The 21,460-nt window shown below is 39.2% G+C and overlaps 1 protein-coding gene across 7 annotated transcripts in view; it reads right to left on the bottom strand.

Moving 5' to 3' along the window:
* Positions 1-4,631: 4,631 nt before the first annotated feature.
* The window catches only part of TBL1X (transducin beta like 1 X-linked), a 197,626-nt gene continuing 180,797 nt past the window's right edge, over positions 4,632-21,460 (bottom strand). For all 7 annotated transcript variants that reach the window (XM_051794958.1, XM_051794961.1, XM_051794956.1 and 4 more), the window contains 7 exons: positions 20,609-20,669; positions 15,996-16,117; positions 14,797-14,871; positions 12,296-12,423; positions 10,984-11,149; positions 10,126-10,227; positions 4,632-9,079 (listed from right to left, as the gene is read on the bottom strand). In XM_051794958.1, the coding sequence (XP_051650918.1) occupies positions 9,053-9,079; positions 10,126-10,227; positions 10,984-11,149; positions 12,296-12,423; positions 14,797-14,871; positions 15,996-16,117; positions 20,609-20,669 (681 nt within the window). In that variant the 3' untranslated portion in view covers positions 4,632-9,052. The remainder of the gene's footprint in view (positions 9,080-10,125; positions 10,228-10,983; positions 11,150-12,295; positions 12,424-14,796; positions 14,872-15,995; positions 16,118-20,608; positions 20,670-21,460) is intronic.

The following is a 21,460-nucleotide window of genomic DNA, read 5'->3' on the forward strand; positions in this document are numbered from 1 at the left end:
GATACTACTTGAAATGACGAACAAATATGCTGTTTACGAAAACTTAGATTTTCATAAAAATAGAATTTTAACATTCAGTTCACTGCTGCTCCAAAAACATTATCAAAAATTCCACCAACATTTTCTCATTAAATTGCCATTGCTTTGCCACCTTAGAATTTTTTTTTCAAGGCCAATTTCCAGTGACAGTGGGGTGTTTGGTTGGTTTTGGTTTATTTCAACTGACTCAAGCAATACATGGGCCTCCAAGAGGCTACTGTAGAATATTTGCTTGGGAAAAGCAAGTCCAAAGACTAAATCCATCTTTGAAAAAAATCCACTGAGAATGCCATTCTAAAAATTGGCAGATGGGGTTATATTTTTTTTAAATTGCTTTGATACCTATTCCTTGATCAGGTCGTGAGACCGGGACCTTTAATAGGAATATAAAAAAAATAAAGGGAGTCTCTGTGAGCTGACTGAACTACAGGCTCTCTGCCTGTGTCATCCTTTGTGGAAGAAGGTGGGTGCATGATTAGACATGGTCATTTCATTGCGCACGAATCTCTCATGATTCTCCCCAAACTAGCCTCTGGGAAAGAAGCTGACAAGCAACCGTTGTCCAGGGCTTTAAAGATGGCAACACCACACTGAGGACTTTTCCCATCAGATCTCTTCTTCTTGGGAGTCTAGGTTTCCATTCACCCTACGTGCCTGTCATGTGAAAAGGGGAGATTATCTCAAACTTTTAATGTTTAATTAGTCTGTCAATGCCCTTGAAGGGCTCACATGAACGGGTTATGGTTTATTAATAAAATCGTGACAGGTTAAGATTTGAGGACTGCCTGTGATAGCATTTTACTGCAAAAATGTATCAAAGCAATATAGTAATTCAAAGCAGTACACTAACAAGCTCTAATTCCTAACAAAAGTTACCCTGAGATGATCATCCAGCATGCACAGAGCACAGTTCTTGCCCAATAGGCATCGGAGGGGGAGAGGTTCAGCCTGTCGACTGACCCCAGAATTTAATCTGGAGTCTTCCCTGAGTTCTCCCCATTCATAACTTACTTTTATACTATTCTTTTATGTTTAGGTGGTGTTTGAGTGGCTTTAGTAACACACATTACTCACTGGGGGGTGGTCTTACCTTGGAGGTAAGTATTTCAGTATAGTACCCGAGATAACCTTGTGACAGGTACATGTGTCAGTCCAAGGAAAGTGATTTTGCCACAACTGCTAATTCAAGGACATCTTCCTTTATCTCCCTTGTTTTTCAGCTGCTGTGTGGCTTATCAGCAAGGAAGTACTGTTGACTTCCCTCCTCTGCAAGAGTTTTGAGAGAGCCTGACTGTGGTGTATGCACTCCACTCCACTCTCCATTTGTTTAGTCTCCCTTAGATTGTATTGTGTGTGGGAGGTCAGGTATGCTGACTGCATTCCACCCAGGAAGTAGCAACTGTATTTTTCTCCATAACTTCCATACTGTTATCTTTTTACTCTCAGTCATCTTCCCACAGTGCCCTCGCTGACAGTACTCTCTGCATTTTCAGTCCAGTTGGCAGGACACCGTGGCTGTAAGGGTGCAGGAAATCTCAAAAACCCTTCTAAGACCTTAAGACCTTTCTGTTTTTCCCTTAAAGAAAATATTCAGAATTTTTCAGGAACTGCAACACAGCATGTAGAGATGCAATGTTCACTTGACACCACGAATTTTTCAGAAGCCTGGAGAGATAATTCTCAGTTTTGGAACCGCAGTGCTTCCCAACTAAATCCATTTTTGTTTGTTGTGCACTTCTGAGTGTGGTGAGTTACTGTAGTGAAGGACGAGGGTGCCAAACATTGTCCCAGTATTTAATGGGAAGGATTTGGAAAGTCATGAGAAGAATATTTTTTTGATCTTTTGTATTGAGATAGATACTAATTAATTACACAGTGAAGCCAAGGCTGCTTCTGTGAAGGTAAAAGATGTTAGATCTTGCAGCCATAAAGGAGGATATAGCTGCTTTCCTGCAGTTATTAGGTTTTGTATTCTTTTGGCTTTGTGAATATATTCAAAAGGAAATGGAAAAAAACTATCTCTAAGGAAACAAAGATCTTCCTTCCTATTGGGAAAGGAGTCAGCAAGAATGATAAATTTCTTGCCAAGTGAGTAATTTCTTCACTTAAGAGACTTCAAAGCTTTAAAAATTACTTTTTATACCACAGAGCTTAGATATAAAATTGCATGTGCTCTTAAAGGACAAAGCTGATCTCACCCTTGACTGGAAATGATACATAGAAAAATGGCAGAAAAATGAGTGGTTTTGAATGAGATGCTGATATTACATCTTCCCAGAATAGTTCTAAAAAGTACCCTTTAATTGACAGAACTGAGGAGCAAGTGTTTAGGACTGCTTAATGCTTCCAGTGTTAGTTGTCACATAATTTTCAGGCTAAGTAAATATATATAGGATAAATAAAGGAAAACTAAACTACAATTTTAGTTTGACAGTGACATATTTTCTTGAAACACTCCTGCAAATGACATGACTAAAAATAGGATCATCGTATAGCATTTAAGAAGCAGGTAAAGTGAGAGCTTTTACACAGCACTACCTATCAAGCTCCAGCCCTCCTCTGGCTGCCGTCTTACCTCTCATGTTCTCTATTTTGAGTAGCTGTTATGAAGACTGCTGGTGGTCTTGTGAGAGCTGAACAAACATATTTGTCCTAATGGTACATTAATGCTGTGCAGATTTCAGAACATGAACTGACACAAGTGTCATGAAAGGGCATTACTTTCTCTTTTTTGAGTATTTGATCATGTGGTAAGGTACTCATCATCAGCACACCAGTTTGTCTAGCACCTGTGTCTTCTCAAATGTTATATATTAATCTTAACTTAATGCTCTAGATCCTTAAACACCTTAAAACTAGATGATGTGACACACAGGAGTGTTTCTTCTGACTGCTAATTCCTTTTGAAGGCTTTTGACAATCTCCCAGCCTTAGCTTAGGTTCAACCTGTTACGTGGTCACAAAGTAAAAATCCCATTTCATATTGAATCCCCCATTAAGTACCATGGATGCCATTTTGTCGAATAAAACCCAACTAAAAACTACACAGCATCCAGTCTGTTAAAGCTAAACAACCCCCTCCCCCTGTATCCTTTGAGGTGTCAGTGCCTTGAGCCCCAAGCAGAGGAGCCCATGGGAGGGTACAACTGTGACATCTTTGCATGAGTTCAAATACTCTGGAGTTCTTCAAAACCCTCCAACTGATCAAGCAAAGTTGAATTTTAGCCTTGCTATCTTAAAGAAAAATTAAAAATTTACCTTGATCAGAACTACAGTCCAATTTATTTTATATGAAGAAACTTCCTTTTCAGGTAACTTTTTTTAAGGAAACTTTTTAACCCAATCTTACTCAAATTGGCTCCTTAGCAGCTTCATAGATTTTCAATAAACACATGATGTGAGCAGCCACAAAGATGACCTGGTTAAAAGGGAAAAAAATACTCAATAGGAGAAGTCTGCTGAAATTCTGAGAGAAAAACTGTCTGCCAGCCCGGGAGCTGTGACCAGAAGCACCCTTGAGCAGCACAGCCAGCACCTCTGAAGTGCAGCTGGGCACCTAGAAACCAAAGGCATCCTGAGATACCCTTGGAAAGTGCAAAACTAAGATACTGTAATGGTAACATCATCTGATAAGCTGAAAAATGGTCTGGAAAAAGGGAAAACAGAATGAGAAAGCATTAGTATTGGTAACTGCCATTGGCTTTCTAACTGCAAGAACAGGAAAAGTTCCAAAATGGAACAGAAATCATAATCTGTTGGCTGTCCCAGGTGGAAACCAGAATTAACTGCTTCTGTTGGCTGCTTGAAGTGGTAGTGTCCTACACCCTCTTATATCTGTCTCTATGATTTAGAAATTACTTTCTATCCAAATCAGCTCCTCTCTTCCCGCACTGCACATACTTGCTCCTGTCCTGAACAGGTCTGCATGAGCTTGTTCTACAAGACCTTGGACCCTTGTTGGGGACACCTTGCTGACTCTAAACTCTGTGACATGGATCATCTTTGCAGGGAGACTCTGCCTGTTGTTCTATTGTTCCCCCACTAAGCCCATGTCCAGGGCTGGTCTGGTTTGTCCTCCCACCTCTGGGATGGCTGTGCCCCTTCTGAGATTTAATAAGCTTGGGGTCACATCTATACATGTAAGTAACCTGTCATAACTGTATCTGCTGTTATATTATTGATAAGTTTCCTTCACTAGTGATAACTTTATAGATAAAATATTATATACACACACATATACACTTTATTGCTGCTACTGTTGGGTGCTGCTATAACTGAGTGTTGCTATCAGTTAATTGCTGCTGTATCACTGATTGTTGCTATACCAATGCTTGGAGATAATACTTTGTAATAGCTTGATATACATATAGCTGTACTTGCTAATGGTGAGTTTTAAAGAAAATTAGAGGCTAAAGTCTCCATGCCCTGTGTATTACAAAAGCTATGTATGCACAGCTGTGATTTTTATACACCCACAGGTCAGGTAACCCTTTAGATCACACCACCACATCACAAGTCCCCCAAACCCAGCTCTGAAGTACAGGATGCGAAATAGCCAGAAAAGAATAAGAAACAACACGCACAGAATTCTCTAATATCAAAATATAGCAATTTATTCAAGACACTGAATATGATCTGTTGATTCTCTCCTTAAAACAAATGAGCTACAATACACAAGGTGAATTTGAAGAAAGTGTGGGTGGGGGAAAAACAAAATAAGGGTTGATGTTGTTTCAACAGAACCTGGGAAACGCTGAAATGAGAACCAAGTCTGGCTGCAAGTCTGACACAGACAATAAAAACTGCAGAAGCCAGAATTCAGAATTTCAGTGAGTGGCTGAAAGAACATTCTGCAATTGACAAAGAACCATATATTTTAAAAAGGCAGTAAGAGGAAAAAAACGGAGGAAAAATTAAAAAGGGAAAAAGAAAAAGAACCCCAAAAACAAAGCAGACCCTTACATTTGACAAAGTGCACTTCACTTGGCTCTAAAATTAGCTATTTTTTAATTTTTTTTTTTTAAAAACAAATTAAAAGGAAATTTCTAAGATGTAGCATGGGGTTAATGTGTGTATAACCCTGTAAGTCAGGCCCTTTATTGCCCCATAAGGGACCCAGTGTTTTCTACATAAAAGATTCAGTATCCTTCTAACCCACAGAGTGGAGTGGTTTTTCAGAAACTGGTTTTTTTTTCAATTCCAGGCCAGTTCCAGACAGCCAGCAATGATAAAAATCCAGCAAGTCTCTGGATGGTTTCACAATCCTGTGTGGTCACTTAGGTTTTTCCATTTCTCTTCTGTTACAAAGAACTATAAACAAAATTATAAAAAGAAATTTTATGAAAAAAACTAACTCCCCCAGCCTGTTGCTTCATGCAGTTCTGTTTTAGGGGAGCTGCAGGAAGGCTCTGCTGGCTGGAGAATGCTGCTGCTCCGCTGTGGTCGAGAAAAGTGAGAGCTCCTACGAGCACAGTTCTGTGGGTCTAGGCTGAGATGAACTAACTACCGGCTGGAAAAGCCTCTCTCTCCACAAGTCCTGTGTCCTAAAGAAACCATCTCCTTAGGCTAGGATTAACCTTTGTAACTACACCTTCTGTCTCCCTTAATAGCTGACAATGATCTACTACAGAACCTTTGAGGATTTTCCAATCTTTTGGGTCTGGGGAGGGGAAGGAAGGTGAATTTTTTCAGCTCCTCAAATGCACTGCTTTTATATCTGATGGTCCGTATAGAAAACTTACAGCAGCAGCCTCTCTCACACGTGGGCTTTGCAAACCAACTGATATTCAAATTTTGTTTCTCTTGGCTTCTTACCTCTATGTAGGCAGGCAGAGGAAAAGTGGTGTTCTGACAAATTAAAAAAACAGAAAAAGAAAAAAGCAAGAGGTGGCATGGACACTGCACTGTCATCTATAGTAGCTATCCCGGGAAAAAGCACAGCCTGGGAAACACAGACTATGTAGCCAGTCAGTCATACAGCGTTGCTGAACTCAGATTGAGAAAACTCATCTCTTCAAATCCTGAGGTCTTGCCTATTCTGGTGTCACTCAGGGGACAGAGGCAAGGCCAGAGTCCCATCAGTGCTGCCCTCCACTGCTCTGCTGCCCACAGAACTGCAATTTTTGCCTGTTATTCTCAAAAATGCTACCAAAAAGTAGCTTAGGAAGTTAGTTAACCGTGTACATGCAATGACTGTAATCAAATCATTGACCCAACCGTGCTTTATAAAATCACATTATGCCCTTGTATTCAAATTCAAGCCTCTCTTTGAGCAAGTAGTCTTTTTTTAAAAAAGAGTAATGATTTTAAATTCATAGGTACATGTGGTTATTATAAAACAGTGCAAAACTGCCACATGATGATCTACAGCCCATGCCCTTGGCGCAGAAAATTAAAACCAACACATAAATGCATTTAACAGCAAAAATAATCCTTGACACCTTCTAGCATCCAATTATTTGAGATAAATTACAAACAAGCCTGACATTAATAACCAAAATTCCACATAACTGCTTTTGCCTCAGGATTGAGAAACACTTTTAGCAGTTATTTCTTTCTGTTCTTTTCTCCTTTCCAAAGGTGTATTTTTAAGAAACATTGCTGAAGCTGGCAGTGACCAGTTCCACTGGAAGGACTAAGATCCTGTACAGATGCAAGCATAAAGAGAAGAAAACTCAGGAGAAAAAGTGGTGTACAGATTCCATGATGATGCTGTGGTGCTCATCAGGTCTTACACCACCACTTCAGCCCTAGGGCTCTGAATTTGCTCAGATGAAATCACCACTTCAGCGGCTGTGATCAAATCCAAGGGGAGATGCTGTGTTACATCAACTTTGGGCAAGAAGGTACTACATATGTTAATCTCTCTCCTACAGATCCTAGCCTAGTCTGTGGGCTAGAGAAGACACCTGTTTGACTCAGCCACTTCTGAGGATCTAAGTAACATCTGCCACCACCCCAAGGTTGCCTTATAGTTACAGCACTTCCAGTAAACTCTGCCTATGTGTCCTTCTTTGCATCCATCATTTCCTCTTAGAGTAATGTAGTCTTCAGTTGGCATCTGTGCAGGTGTCAGGGCTACAGTAAAGAAATCTAGTCCAAAGTGGATAGGTGGTGCTTTGGAACTCTCCATTGTCATTCTGATCATTTCACCCACCTTAACTTTATAGTGGTATGTATGTTGAGATACAATTTATATATCTTTTATGATGATGTCACCTAATGAAGTATTCAAAGTTGTCTTCTGAGTACCACACTGAGGACTCAAGGCTAAACCTGCCTGGGAAGACAGCAAGCCTCCAAGTGCAGACCCAGAGCTTTCCTAGCAGGATGCGGCACGTGCACGGCTGAGGGTGACAGCAGCACCACATACCACCAGAGGCAATGGAAGAGCCTGCTTCCTGGTGTTTGTGGTCCACGGATGGACAGGAGCCTGGCAAGAGCCCATTCTTCAACAGTGACAGATGCAGTCAATATATTTCAGTTCACCTGGTCTCACCAAGTCAGTGGTAAAACCCCACTGACTTACTGGAATAGAAACAGCTGAGTGGAATGAATAGTGGAAGACAGCACTGCTCAGTAAGGCCACAGGCAGCCACATCCATGTTCTGTCGAAATTTGAACTATCTCTAGAGGGAAGAAGATACACAAGCATTTTCTCCTGGCTACCGAAAACAAACAAAAATATAGACTAGAGAAGAAAATGAATGCTGTATTTATAGTCTCAAACTTATGAATCTCTTTGAATAAGTGTACCTCATCAAACAGTCATAAAAAATGAAATGAGACTATATGAATGGCTGGATGCTGGAAGAGGGCCCTTAGTAAAGGACTGGTATTTATTGTATCAAATGACATTTTTTCTTACAGCACTTTCTGAGAAAGAGGAGAAAAAGGATACTGCACCTTTCATGTTACCTGGACTCTGTGTCATTCTTTTTGCTTGAATTACACAACTGGTCTACGTTTTCTGGTAATTTTAGGCTTTTAAAACAGTTTAACATAAAAAATATTTTTTTTCCAAAAATACACTGGGTTCTTTCTGTTAAAAGTCATCTTTCTCCTGTAAAAATCTTCCCCAGCACTGCATTCTTATATAAAGCACTTATTACACAATTTGCTGAAAGTGCCCTTGAGACGTTAAGATCTGAAGCATGGAGGATTTTTTTTTTCTTTTAAATGGAGAAAAAGAAAGGAAAAGGAAGAGATAGAAGAGAGGAGAAGCAGTCTGTCAAAAATTTTCATTGTCACGTCCACCTGGTTGCATCTACTATGGGCATACAGGGAAAAAAGAAAAAAAATAAAAATAGGGCAAGAAGAAAGAGGAGGAAAAAAAAAGGAAGGAGAAGTTGGGAGTGGAAGGGAGAAATAAAAGGAAAACAAAAGTTTCATCCTAAGCCTGGGATCCTCCAGGCTGTAATATTCCAGCTGATAGAAAAAACACGGAACAAAAAAAGTAGTCTAGAAAATAGAAAGTGTTGTGATTACAAAGTTGAGCATTTCATCAGTACAAACTGGTCTTTGAACGTCCTTTGGGAGAGCAACTGTAGTGTCCAAATTGGAAGGAAAAAATACAACACCGCATGGAGGAGGATTTTTTTTCCCTTTTGGTTTATCACAGCATTTTTCTTTTTTTTCTTTTCTTTTCTTTTTTTTTTTTTTTTATTATTAATTTTTTTTTGGCACAGCTTTTTTTATTCCCAGCCATCAGAGCAAGTTCTCAGATGCAAACCAAACAGTGCAATGCCTAGCTGGTGGCTTCATGCTTCCAAGGCTGAATGTTCCAGGTGGAAACCATTCCCTCCCCCTCTGAAGTGACTGCGTTTTAACTCCTTGATGAAGGTTACGGACAAAATACTAGTCACCTGCGGCCAGGGAGAGTTGGTTTCACAGTACACTCTAACTTTGTTCAAGTTCGTACAGTTCTGGAGCTGTTAAGAATAGTTTTGAAGAGTGCTTCTCCCCACACATTCACTGCTGGTCCATTTGAAATTTCTTCTAAAACATTTCACTTCTACTTCCGCAGATCTAGAACACAAACCTGCAGGGAAAAGACCCAGCATTAAGAACCATTTCCCAAGGTGATGTGGCAGTCCCCCTACACAGGCCGATCATCCAGCTGAACATCACACTCCCCAGCTTCGAAACAGCCTGTCTCAAGCACTGGTTTGCATGCACACAAATAAAGGAACAAACCCACAAGGGAGAAAACCCAAATGAAACACACACATTTAACAGGGCTTCCCTTGGGTTACAAACATTTTGGTGGTACATCCCAGATAACACTATGGTATGATACTATTCAGTTACCTAAATACAATTCCACTTCTGAGATAGGTCCAAAATAAATGCAGGCTTGGCAGGCATGACAGTGGACACGTGACCATTTGGAGCAGCTGCTGGAAGCCAGGCACGGCACCGTCTCAGATGGCACAACTAAGCTCAAGCAACTGAATTGTGATCGAGGTATGCCCCTTGTTAATACCCGTTGAAAAATACTGCTCCAAAGTAGTTATGCCAGCCAGCCATGTGTGTCCTTCATAAGCTGATCATGATACAACTACAATTTTTTAAAAGTAACATTCACAGCGAAAACAGTAACGAATAATCAGTATTTCCATGGCAGTATTTCTCCTTTACCATGTGATGAAATCTTTGGGAATCATTCCTTTAGCTACTCTTATTCAAGGGTAAACTTCTGTGGGATCGAACTCGGAAAGCTCCACGAAAACCGTTTGTTAGAGAGTTGACTGCTGTGGTATGATCTTCATTAAAAACTGACAATGATAGAAACAATGCTACTTTTGTTCTTGTTAAATATGCATTTAAAAGTCATTCTCATTTTCAGCAATATTAACCATTTCCATAATCATTTGTCATTTCCAATAGAAACATAACCTTCTAGCATTCAAAACCTTTCAAAGCAGGAGCGTTTTCAATATACTACACAGAGCTACTTATTTATGTCTTGAGCTGCCTTCACCTTTAGCTCTGTCCACAAGAGGTGACACGGCATGCATGTATTTTGTTGGTGCTCCCCAGAAAAGAAATCTCCACTCAACCTTTACAATGTTTAAAGATCCTTACCGATCCGTCTGATGCGCTTGCTCCCACTTTGTCTCCTCTAGCATTCCAGCAGACTTCAAAGATGCCCCCGGTGCCTCTGTAGCTATGTACTAGAGTTCCACTCTACAACGCAAAACAGCATGCAGACATTTGATACAGCAGTTCCCCTTCTTTTTCTCTGTCGTGTGGCACTACGTTAAAAAGCAATAGCGAGGGGGAGCTATTCCCATCACCCAGCTATGACTGTCTCCATAAGGTGCTGAAATTAGGAAACTGGTCTTTGAAAATGAAGAGCAACAGGCTCCTCCAGAAACAGTAGGAGTGTTTTTGTCAACTCTGTAACAGTAAAGGCCTGGGGAGTTAGGTTGTAAGGTCTTCTCTAAAGTTTGTTGCTATTTCAGGTTGTGAGGCATCAGTATCCAGAATTAAATCTGTGGAATTATGATGTCCCACTTTTCTCCAGAATATCATCAGTCCCCAGCTTGTACACCCTTTGTATCTATCACTTCCTCTTCAGAAAGTCTAAGCCAGGAGCATCAGACTCACACCTAAACTCAGCTTGTAACTACATAAAAGTATCCCCTATTGCTAAGAACCAATCCACACCTCTGCTTCACAAAGCTGATGACCCAACACAATGTACCTTTTCATGCATGCTAGGTACTTCAGCATACACAGAACACTGAGCAGAAATGTACTGGACAGTCACCTCACTGCACCTGAGTGACTCAATTGCTATGGATTTGTATCAGCCAACACAATAGGTTGACCTTGGTTGGCAGGTCATATGTGGCAGAAGTACACAACATTTTCCATTTAAGCTTTTGCTATTAATGTGTCACCTAAACCAGCATGCGCTTCACATGAACAAAACAGTACCTGAGTATTCCATATATGGACACATTTGTCAAAGGACCCACTGGCTAGATATTTTCCATCAGGACTAAAAGCAACACTGTAGACGGGCTCTTGATGTTTTGTTAATGTATGGATGCAGACTCCTCGGTCAACGTCCCACAGCCGAACAGTGGAATCAAACGAAGCACTGCAACAAGCATTCAAACACAAGCATGTAATATTTTGGGTGTTAATCCATTTGTAGTGTGATACCGTAAACGTTATAAAAGAATACCACAGAGTTTTTTAGGCTAAGCAAGACAGTGTTTGAAACAGAAAAGCTAATATGTCCCACAGCCTTTATGGTTTTTATGTTAAGAACTATAGCTATAGAACTGAATTCTTGTATGAAGACCCTTTGGGCTTATCTATGTGTGCTGTATACAGCCCTAAGAGGGCCAAGCTCCCTCCTTTTGAGATTCTACCTGCTATTATTCAGGAAGGTCGAATATATATTATCATTAATAGGATAAAGGGTTCCAAACAGGTCTTATTCCTAATGTGAATTCACACTGTTTAATGAATTAACATTCTGTAATTCTCTAGAACTGTGGTTCCTTTTGCTTTGTTTCAGGGCTGCTTTTTGCTAAACTCCATGTAAATCCCAAACTACGGGCTTAGAGAAAGGCAAAGGAAATAATTGGTATTAAAAATAATATTAAAAGAATAACTCCAAGGAAGTGAAGTTTTTCACCGTCCACTCCCAGACTAAAGAGTAAAATAAATAAACCAGTTTTGACACAACTCCTCCCCAAACTCCATACCCCATGAACTAATTTGACAATACCATAGTACTACCATCAACTGCCATTCTATAAGCAAATATATTTCCTAAACTCAAAGAATAATTTTGCACAGATTTTCTAGTGGATCTTTAAAGATTATCCAAGCTTTTCTCTGTTAGCTAAGAAGGCTACAAAAACTGTCTGTATCTGCCCAGGTGAGTTTTTAACCTGACCCTGGTTAAGAACCATTCCAGCTGCCTGAATAGGTGCCATTTGCCTCAGTACTTTCACTCATAACAACCCCATGCTGAATGTGAAGGCGCAATGTCAAATTTACAACCCTGTAACCAAGGCAGCTGAAAAGTTAAATATCACATGACTCAATTTTCCTTCTTTTCCCCCCTTCCTTTTTCAAATATGAATCCTTTCCCTTTGTATCCATCCCTCTGAGTTACAGATACTTTTTAGTAGAATTGCCTTCAGGAAGACTGATGGTGACGTGACAGTAGGGTTACATGTCAGAAAGACGATCCTTCTTGGCAGGCAAGAGAAAGAGGTACGTTTTTTACCTTGCTAACATGATGTTGGAGTTTGGGTTGCTGGTGCCTGGTCCCGTAGGGCTCCATTTGATAGTATAAATCTCTTTGCTGTGAGCCTGAAGATCATGTACACAGGTATCTTGCTTCATACTCCAAATCTAAGTCAGAGTAATAATGAAGGGGATAAACAGCAGTGTTACTAATCTCTTCTCAGCTGAGTTATTTCAGTCCTATGTTATTCTCACCATTTGTTTATTTAAGATCTTGACCACATACATACACATAAACATAATTTATTAATGCAGTAATTTGGCACACACATTAAAATAACTCCAATAGGGGAAGGAGTCACATATCTAATAGTATTTATTCAATAGGTGAGAAGAATTAAATAGTTGCTGTACTACCCATAGCCCATAAGTGTATTTTCATAAAGAAGTTAAAGGTAATCTATTTAGAGAACTTTAACTTGAAGTTTAAGTCACACAGTCATTTTAAAAAATGAGAAGAAGATTGCAGTAACTGCTTAGAACCTAGCAATTTTCTCTTATGCAAGTAAAATTTTCCTTTCCCTCTTGAACTCCATTTGTCTTCCTCATGCTTTTAACAGTGCAGAAGATGGAAGATGATCAGCTATTTATGCAGTGTTATATGGTCAAATACTTCAGCATGAGATGAAGAATATGCTCAACAGAGATGACAGGTAATTTAGTCCATCTTTTCTTAAGCTAACTGAGAAAATAAGATGAAGCTAATTCACAGCAGGGAAAATAACTCAAATTTAGTCACTCAGTTTCACAGAGATACCAAAAAGGTAGCAATGGTTTAACTCAGTTGTTGTAAGTCTGCACTATGAGAGGAATGATGAGCTCTTATGATGAATTCCCATCAGTGGACCTGAGACTGCTTTTGGAAATGCTACATAAAGCTCAGCCATGTTCTGTGGCTAACAGGCAGCATGTTCCAAGAAGTTAGAGGAAAATATAATGAACTCCAAAAATAGAGAAGAAAAAGAAGTCTGGGAGGACTGATTTACGAAGGAAAAGGAAGAAGAATAATTTCCTGAATTTGGAGCATTTGCAGTCTCCATCACTGAAGGTTTTTAAAAACAGGTGAGGTCAGGGATAGCAAACCACTAGTTCTTGTGCCAAATTCAGTGGTCAGGAATTTGAACTGGTACCAACACCACCGAGCCACAGTGGGTTTTAAAACACAGCACACAACTGGGCACCAAAAAGTTGTGCTACCACTGGATCAGGACGTTTAAGAGAGCAAGAACAGTTACTGCAATTCTGCTTTGTGGCAGCATAACAGACGAGGTGCTCCCTTTTCAGCCCCATTTTCTGTAAATTTCCAATTCTGTGAGTAGTTTGCAATAATACATTTAGAATCCAGAATAATGAAAACCTCAGTGGGTATACGTGGCAAAGCCAGAGCAGAACAGCAGAAGTCAGGCTGCTTCTGAAGAGGAAACATTTGTAACACTGACATTCACTTAGCTCTCATCTGCAAGTTCTGCTGCTCTCTCAGTTTCATGCTAAAAATGTCCCACACTTCAGCTGTGTCACTCAGCAAGGGAAAGAGGTGTGAGTCTTAATTAACACAACCACACTATGAGGAAATTATTACTGGTACAATTCTATCCACAAAACCAAATCTTTCCTGGGATATTTGCTTTGTTCAAGGAACCAGCATAAATCAACAGTCCAGCAGGAGGGCTTTGCTTTTAGAACATACAGCTATTCCCACACAGATATAGCCTTCATTTGATGTCGCTGGGAAAAGAGAATGAGAGAGAGGGCTTTGGGCTGGAAAAGCTCTATTGTGGAAAGCATTTCTGCAAACCAGATATTAGCAATACTGTGCTGATACAGTACCAGGTGTGCTGGTAAAGCAGCTTATGCTGCCTGCGAGCCAGAATATATATTCATTCCACCCAACTTCAGGCCCCTAGCAGAGGCATGTACATCAGCAGCACAGCTACCACACACTTCCTATACAGGGAATGGATAAAGATAGGCATCTTCAGAGAGGAATTCAGATTTTTGGTGGGCTCTGAATACATATGTTGTGTTCCATTGTTTAGTCCAAGACTATTAAAAAGAGAAAAAGAATACTCATATGGCTCTAATGAAGTTATTTCAGAAAAAAAAAAGGCACCAAAGGGAAAGAAAACGATTTTTATATTCTTTTTCAAAGTGCAACCAATCGACTGCTTCTTATCAGGCTTGTGCTTCAGTTGACAGGTATGCAGGTGTATATATATCCATGTATATTTAAAGTATGACTTTTCTGTGACAATGACATATCAGTCATGCAACACTTATTTGGATAGTATGTCTCAATTTTTCCAGTGCCTGCTTCTCTGTGCTCTATCTTTCAGATTAACTTTTAAGAAATATGGGACAAAATGGAAACTACTGTTCATGCAGAGTTTTAAGTGGCACAGCACTATCGTTCTGGAGAAGATGAAAAAATAGACATAATTTTTGTCCTTACTTTCTGAACAGCAGGAATGGAAATTATATTACCTTTAATGTCATATCATCGGAGCAAGATGCTAGTAGCATGCCAGATGGGTCCCATTTGATTGCATTAACTTCGTTCTGAAATAAAGAGTGAATTTTTAAAGTAAATATTCCAGTCACTGCACTGTATTGGGCACTCAGCAGAGGGCACTCAAGGTTTATGTATGGAGCAAGTTAACCCACAAATTACAGTCCTGGGTGCTTTTAGGGGTGAACAAAAGCAGTGCTGCCTTCCCAACACACTATTTAAGTGGCATTTTGGAGTGGAACAATTTTATACTTGTGAACAATACAATCAGTCTTCTGATGTGTGTTCTGGCATAAAGTCTCTCATATCCTTTCTTCATATGCTGGGATTTAAATAAACCCTCAAACAAGACAGATTGATACAGCATTAGCTTCTTTTTAAAATGGAGGCATTTATTTCATCAATATTCTGACAAGTGTTCAATAGAAAACACTGACACTGGTGGGGTGTAAAGTTTTGTGGAGTTTATAATTCTTAGTATTGCAGCTCTACAACAATGTTGGTCTCTTTAAAGAGACATATATACGTGTAAATGAATGCAAAATGGTGCATTTTATATAATCATAAAAAGCACCAGTATGTTGCTAGGAATGTACAACCTGTCACGAAATATCAGTTTAACCACAGACTAGGAAAAAGGTCTCCAAATGCAGTTTTTCCTCAATGGGAAGACAGCAGGTTCTGGAAGTTAACATCTAAATTACAGGTTGGTAGATGATAGCAGTTTTTCTCACAAATGAAAGCTAGAAAAAGTAGCCTTTGATGGTTATTAAATACCACCAGGAAAAGAGGGGGGAAATACATCTCAAATACATCTTATTAGATTAAATTGATTCTAAAATTGAACAATGGCTGGGGGTAAATTGTTTTCTCCTTATTTACAGCTCTCATTAACTAAAGAAAATTAAGCTAGTGAAAAACAAAATCTTGTTTATTAACATGCCTTTAGTCTGCAGCTCATGCTACATATAAACACTCTCACTGTTTAAGCCGCAGGTTTTGCCTCCTACAGTGATTTAGAACATTTTATCCCTTCTCACAGACTGTGAATCACTCCCAAGGAATATGTTTTTAGGGAAGCAATGGGGTGTAACACCTTTAGTGCTAGAACACACCCTGCAAACACATCTGCCATCCTTGTAATATGCTGCTAACATTTTGGTCTTAAACTTACTGTGTGTCCTTGAAAGGTTTTAACGGGACGATCACAGCCAAGTCTGCATACATGAATGCACATGTCAGTGCTGCAGGAGGCAAAAGTAGTGTTGTTCTGCCAGTCTACATCCAGAGCAGGAGCTGTGAAGTACAAACAACAGAAGGAACATCAGGGAACACGGCAAAGAAACAGCTACCCCAAATCATTTTTCTCCTGTCACCTATATGGATCAAACAGACTACAGGCTAGTTCTTGGCCTGTCACCTGCTGCCTGTTATAGGGCTGATTAGGAACTGTCTGAAGGGCACAAATTAATTTTTCTACTGCAGTGGATAATCTGGATGCTTTGCATGGCATCTGTTGATGAGAATCTTTTGGGTTGTTACATAAGAGGGGGTAACACATGACCTCCACCCTCTCTGCTCCCAGCTACATATGTCTCTTGGGCCATTTCTAGCATTCAACCCTCTGTAAGCCAGTTCAGTGAAGAAACTGAAAGAAAACTAATCCAAAAAAACCCATGAATAATTCCATCTGGGTTAGAAACTGATGTTCCTGTGAATGCCAGACACAACACACTGGGAAGGTAAAGACACAGGTGGCATCTCCCTTTGCACCAGCTTTATGCAACCACCAATACAAACCTATCGCTCTGTGCAGGCACCCGGATTAATAACACTGACATTCAGTTTAATTTGGTTTGGGACTGATTTTAGACAGGTACCATTGATCAAGCTGATCTGAAATGAGAGGAAGAGTTTCTGTAGAGGGTTTGGCATTAACTAGTACTGAACTAATGAAACTTTGTACAGAGATAGCACATGAACGTGCAACTAGTGCCTGTGTGCAACATACATACTTTGCAAAAAGTATGGGAAAAATACCCCAAACAACTTTTACAGCATGTCACTGCAGACTAAAAGCATGCGCAGGAGCCGGAGGGTGCTCCTGACAAACAGCTTGCTTGTGTTTCTTTGCTGCTTGGGTTTTTTCCCTCAGGAAAGAGTTTAGCTGCCCTCCAGAGGATGACATAAGACTTGCTAAAATACAGAAATCTTCATTCTCAGCACACTATAGTGAGAAGAGTGTGTCAAAAAGAGACCAGTATATAGTAAACAAAGCTGAACCTCTTTCTGGCAAAGATACAATGCAAATTTATTAAAATGAAACCAAGAAATTCCTTATTCAAATATGTTCAGAAAGATACTTTGGTAATACAGAGGTGAAAGGATATCTGGTATTCCAAGCTTGTTAGATTTAAATATGTTTTTCCTGTTGTAATTTTTATGAACTGCAGAATGAAACAGGATCCCCATCACCTTCTGAATCATCAGGTAGCTCCCTAAATGAGAATGGAGGGCTGAAATTGTTTCACATACAAGTATTTTTTACAGTATTAATGAAAAAGCTCAATAATTCTGTATGACAGATAAGGAATTACTACATTGCAGAAATATAAAGGAAATTTCTTTAAGAAAGGCAGACTACTTTTGAGTTTTCCAATGAACATGAATGAGGGTCATGAAACAAAAGATTTTGTTTCTTTAACTGCCTCTTTGTCTTTCTTTTTACGTTGCAAGCTTTGCATTATAAATTCAGAGTAAATAAAAATCTATCATCATTAATAACAATATGCCTTCAGGGCTAATATCTAGTATGATATGTATGAATCAAAAAGTAATTTTCAGAGAGCTACTGGCACCTAAAGCTACGGATTTACATTGCAGCATGATTTGAAACATAAAGTGCTGATAATTAACACTGATTCATTTATTTGTGTACTCAATCATATGTTTACTGGAGAAGTAACTACATAAAATGATCTGAAAGAAAACAACCAAACGTGATTCTTGATGCAAGTAATCAAATTGCCAGAGTGTTCCCAAAAGCACAAGATACTAGCTAACTGCATAAAACCAATTAGAATATCATCTAATAAAAGCAGCAACAAATGTGTAAGAAACACAGCTAAAATAAAAACCAACAATAAAAGTGTTAAAATAATTATCCATTAATTTAGGCTTTTTCTGAACAAATTTAGGTGTGATTCAGAGCACTTAGATCACAGAATCATAGAAGGGCCTGGGTTGGAAGGGGCCTTAAAGATCATCTAGTTCCAACCTCCCTGCCACGGGCAGGGACCTTTCACCAGGCCAGGTTGCTCAGAGCTCCACCCAACCTGGCCTTGATGGAAAGGGGCATCCCACCCAGGGATGGGGGCACATCCACAGCTTCTCTGGGCAAACTGTTCAGGTGCTTCACTACCTCCCCAGTACAGAATTTCTTCCTAATATCTAATCTAAACCTAATCTCTTTTAGTTTGAAACCATTCACCCCTTGTCCTGTAACTACACACTTAGATATCTAAAACTGGGTCGTACAAATAGCTCTCTTGGTAGCAATCAACCAGTTTTTGTTCCTGCACACATAGACATCAGTCTACATCTATCACCAGATGTCAAAATTGGATTATTTTGCTCCATTTTAAAGAAATAAGTTTTGTGAATACATATTTTGATCAAATGCCCCACGATGACTCATAGTTTTGCGAAGAATAATGAAACCCTAGAAACTACTTATCTGCATAATTATGTATTTTGACTACAAAACCTTAAAAGTTACATGGGAATACTAATGCACCAATGATATGGAGGCCTTCAAGACCTAGAAAAAGGAGTTTTTCTTATGTATTTTAAGATGACAGTTTTGTTCATGTAGTTGTAAACTAATTTAATTGTTGTGAAGCAGCAGGAAGTAAAAAAACTTACGTTATTCCCAGGCCAACTATCTCCAAACTTCAAAGAAGTATGTATTAAAGGAAGTGTACTCTGCCTAGACTAGACTTTAATTGTTAAAATGCCATCTTTAATCCTTATGTAGACAAGGTTTTCAGATTCCAGATATGGGAAGGAATTTGCTGTTAGTTTGTTCTGGTGAGCAAGTGATTCAAAGATGACAAGGTGAAGTCTTTGTGGCTTTAGACTTGTGAGGACAAAGATTCCATCATGTGAGGACAGACTCTGGCTGATTTTAAGAGGGTTGTGTAGGACATATGCTTTTGGCTTATCAACAACTTCCTGAACAACTAATTGCTTTACTTCCCTCTGAAAACGTATTTGAAGTACTGAAAAAAAAATTAAAAATATTAGCTTCTCCACATCTACACTTCAGTTGTGCCTTATGGTCCAAAGACAAACAAGCATGTACAGTAAGAATTTTTTAAAAAAGTCTATTACTGCAGATGGACATGGCCATATTGCACTGGAAGATGTAGAGAAGTTTTCCACTTGCTAAAAGGGGAATGGAGGGATATGTCCTTGATGCACATCACGGCTAAGACAGCTTATATGTCAGTGAATGTGATTCTGAAGGGGCAACCAAGTTCTGGATCCACAACTATTTAGATTAATAGATGGGGATCAGAGGATTAAGAGTCTCATTAACTAAACCGCTCTACAGTGCAAAGTTTGCTGTTATGGAACAGTTATGATAGATAAATAAATGCCACTGTGAGAAAATCTGTCAGCAGACACCAACTCCTCTAAACTGACAGTTGCATTAATAAGCGAGGAGATGAGTGACAAAAATGCAGAGTATGGATTTGCTGTGTGCATGGACATACTTTTGGTCTTCTGTTGAATAACCATTTTGATGTGCATATTATTAACATCTGTGAAACTGTGAGAATAAGAACAACTAGAAATTGAGCTGAAAAGCATGGGCAAATTAATGTTTTAGAATTAGCAGCAAATACGTGTTTTTAAACACCATTAAGCACCTTGTGAAAGCCTGCTGTGTTTAAAGATGGATTAGTTGCAGCAAACACACAGGAAGATGAACATTTCTAGTATCATCACCTGGAATGTCTTGGTGGTTTTAAACCTGATTTGACTATACCCCTTAAAAATCTTCACTATGACAACTTAGCCAGTTTGGATCACAAATCCAGTCATCATCTTACAAGTCTGGTCTCAGGTGAATTTCAGATTGCATCACTGATTGCCTGATAGTCAAGATCTGTAGTATCTGTGTCATCTCCTGTCTTTTTGCAGCAGATTGGATCTACAAACGACCATCCAAGTAAGGTTTTGGTGCTGCAAGGTTTTGAAATTCAAGGTTGGTAACTGACTTCTGATAATCAGAGAGAGCAAATATTGAAAAATTTCAAGTCAAAATTAAAAGCTAAGAAATTCCTGAGGATCTTAGTGCAGTGGTGAATGCAAGCTACATGACAGATCTGCCTGCTTCTCCCTCAAGTCAGCTTCATTGGAAACGGGAACAGAAAGAACAGAAAAGAGCCCAGGAACCTCCACTGAAAATTTTCTCCATAAATCACCACTTGGTACTATTCAAGCACATATGATAATGACAGAATTGTTCAGTTAGGTAGACATGGCTGGTGTATAAATCCTTTCTTAGAATCAGTTTGACTTTCAAATCTGATTCTCACAGAACTGCATCTTTCTGAAATGAGAATAAACTCGCAAGCCATGATACTCAGGATAGTTAAAGCACAAAAAATTTGACTGAAACTCTTCTCTGGCAGATACATTTTTACAAAAGGATAAAGTACATTGAGAAAATTAAAAACTGCGTTTCATTTTCCTAAAAAGAGTTATGCAAAAAATTACCTGAATGGAAAGGAAATTGCTGTTTAGCTTCTCCTGTGTGAGCATCCCAAATTATTGTTGTCTGTATCCAAAGAAAAGGGGGAAAAAAAATTAGTGACTGTTCAGCTCAGATTAAAAAAAAACAGACAGCACCTTCACTGAGGGGCAATTCTAAAAGATGCCCCTGATAAAATTAGTGACTGCAGAGCACCTTGTGTGCTAAACAGCTGAAAACCCAGAAATCGCTTCCATGTATTACAGAATAATAGTGTAAGTGTAGATAAAGAAGTAACATGCCTACAGAGGAAGCAACAGAACTATGAAGAATGGGTATAATCTCTTTGAATAATGCTAGAAGACAAAACTACGCATTTTTAATAAGCATTTTGTTAAGGCTGTTTCAGTTGTCTTCTTTAAAGAATACTTTTTCCCCTTTCCAAAGATGCAAGTTGCATTCTACTCTGAAACTATGCTGAAATACATTTCTAACAATCAAACCAACAGGTGAAATGTTTATCTATCAGCAGAGTACATATCACTTCTTGCCACTGAGGCGGGACTAGAGTGTAACTGGCTTACTACAGGTTTTAACCCATACTCACAGCACACATAAGCATGTCCTCTGTAGAGCTCAATAACATCTTCTGAGCAAACTGTCTATTTATTGGGAGTATATACTTCCAGAAACTAAATTAAGGATGCATCATCCTGCTGAGAATGGATCATCTAAAGAATTGCTGCTTTTACTGAGAATGTAAGTTTGCCAGAGTAATGGAACTACCATTGGAAGATGAGTGTAGCTGAACATATACTGAGTATAAGCCACTATTAAAGGGAAGGATGTGAAAATACATGGATTCATCTAGCCTACAA

This window comes from Manacus candei, unplaced genomic scaffold, assembly GCF_025592945.1.
Source record: "Manacus candei isolate 608988 ecotype Guabito, Panama unplaced genomic scaffold, ASM2559294v1 h1tg000041l, whole genome shotgun sequence".
NCBI classification, from domain to species: domain Eukaryota; kingdom Metazoa; phylum Chordata; class Aves; order Passeriformes; family Pipridae; genus Manacus; species Manacus candei.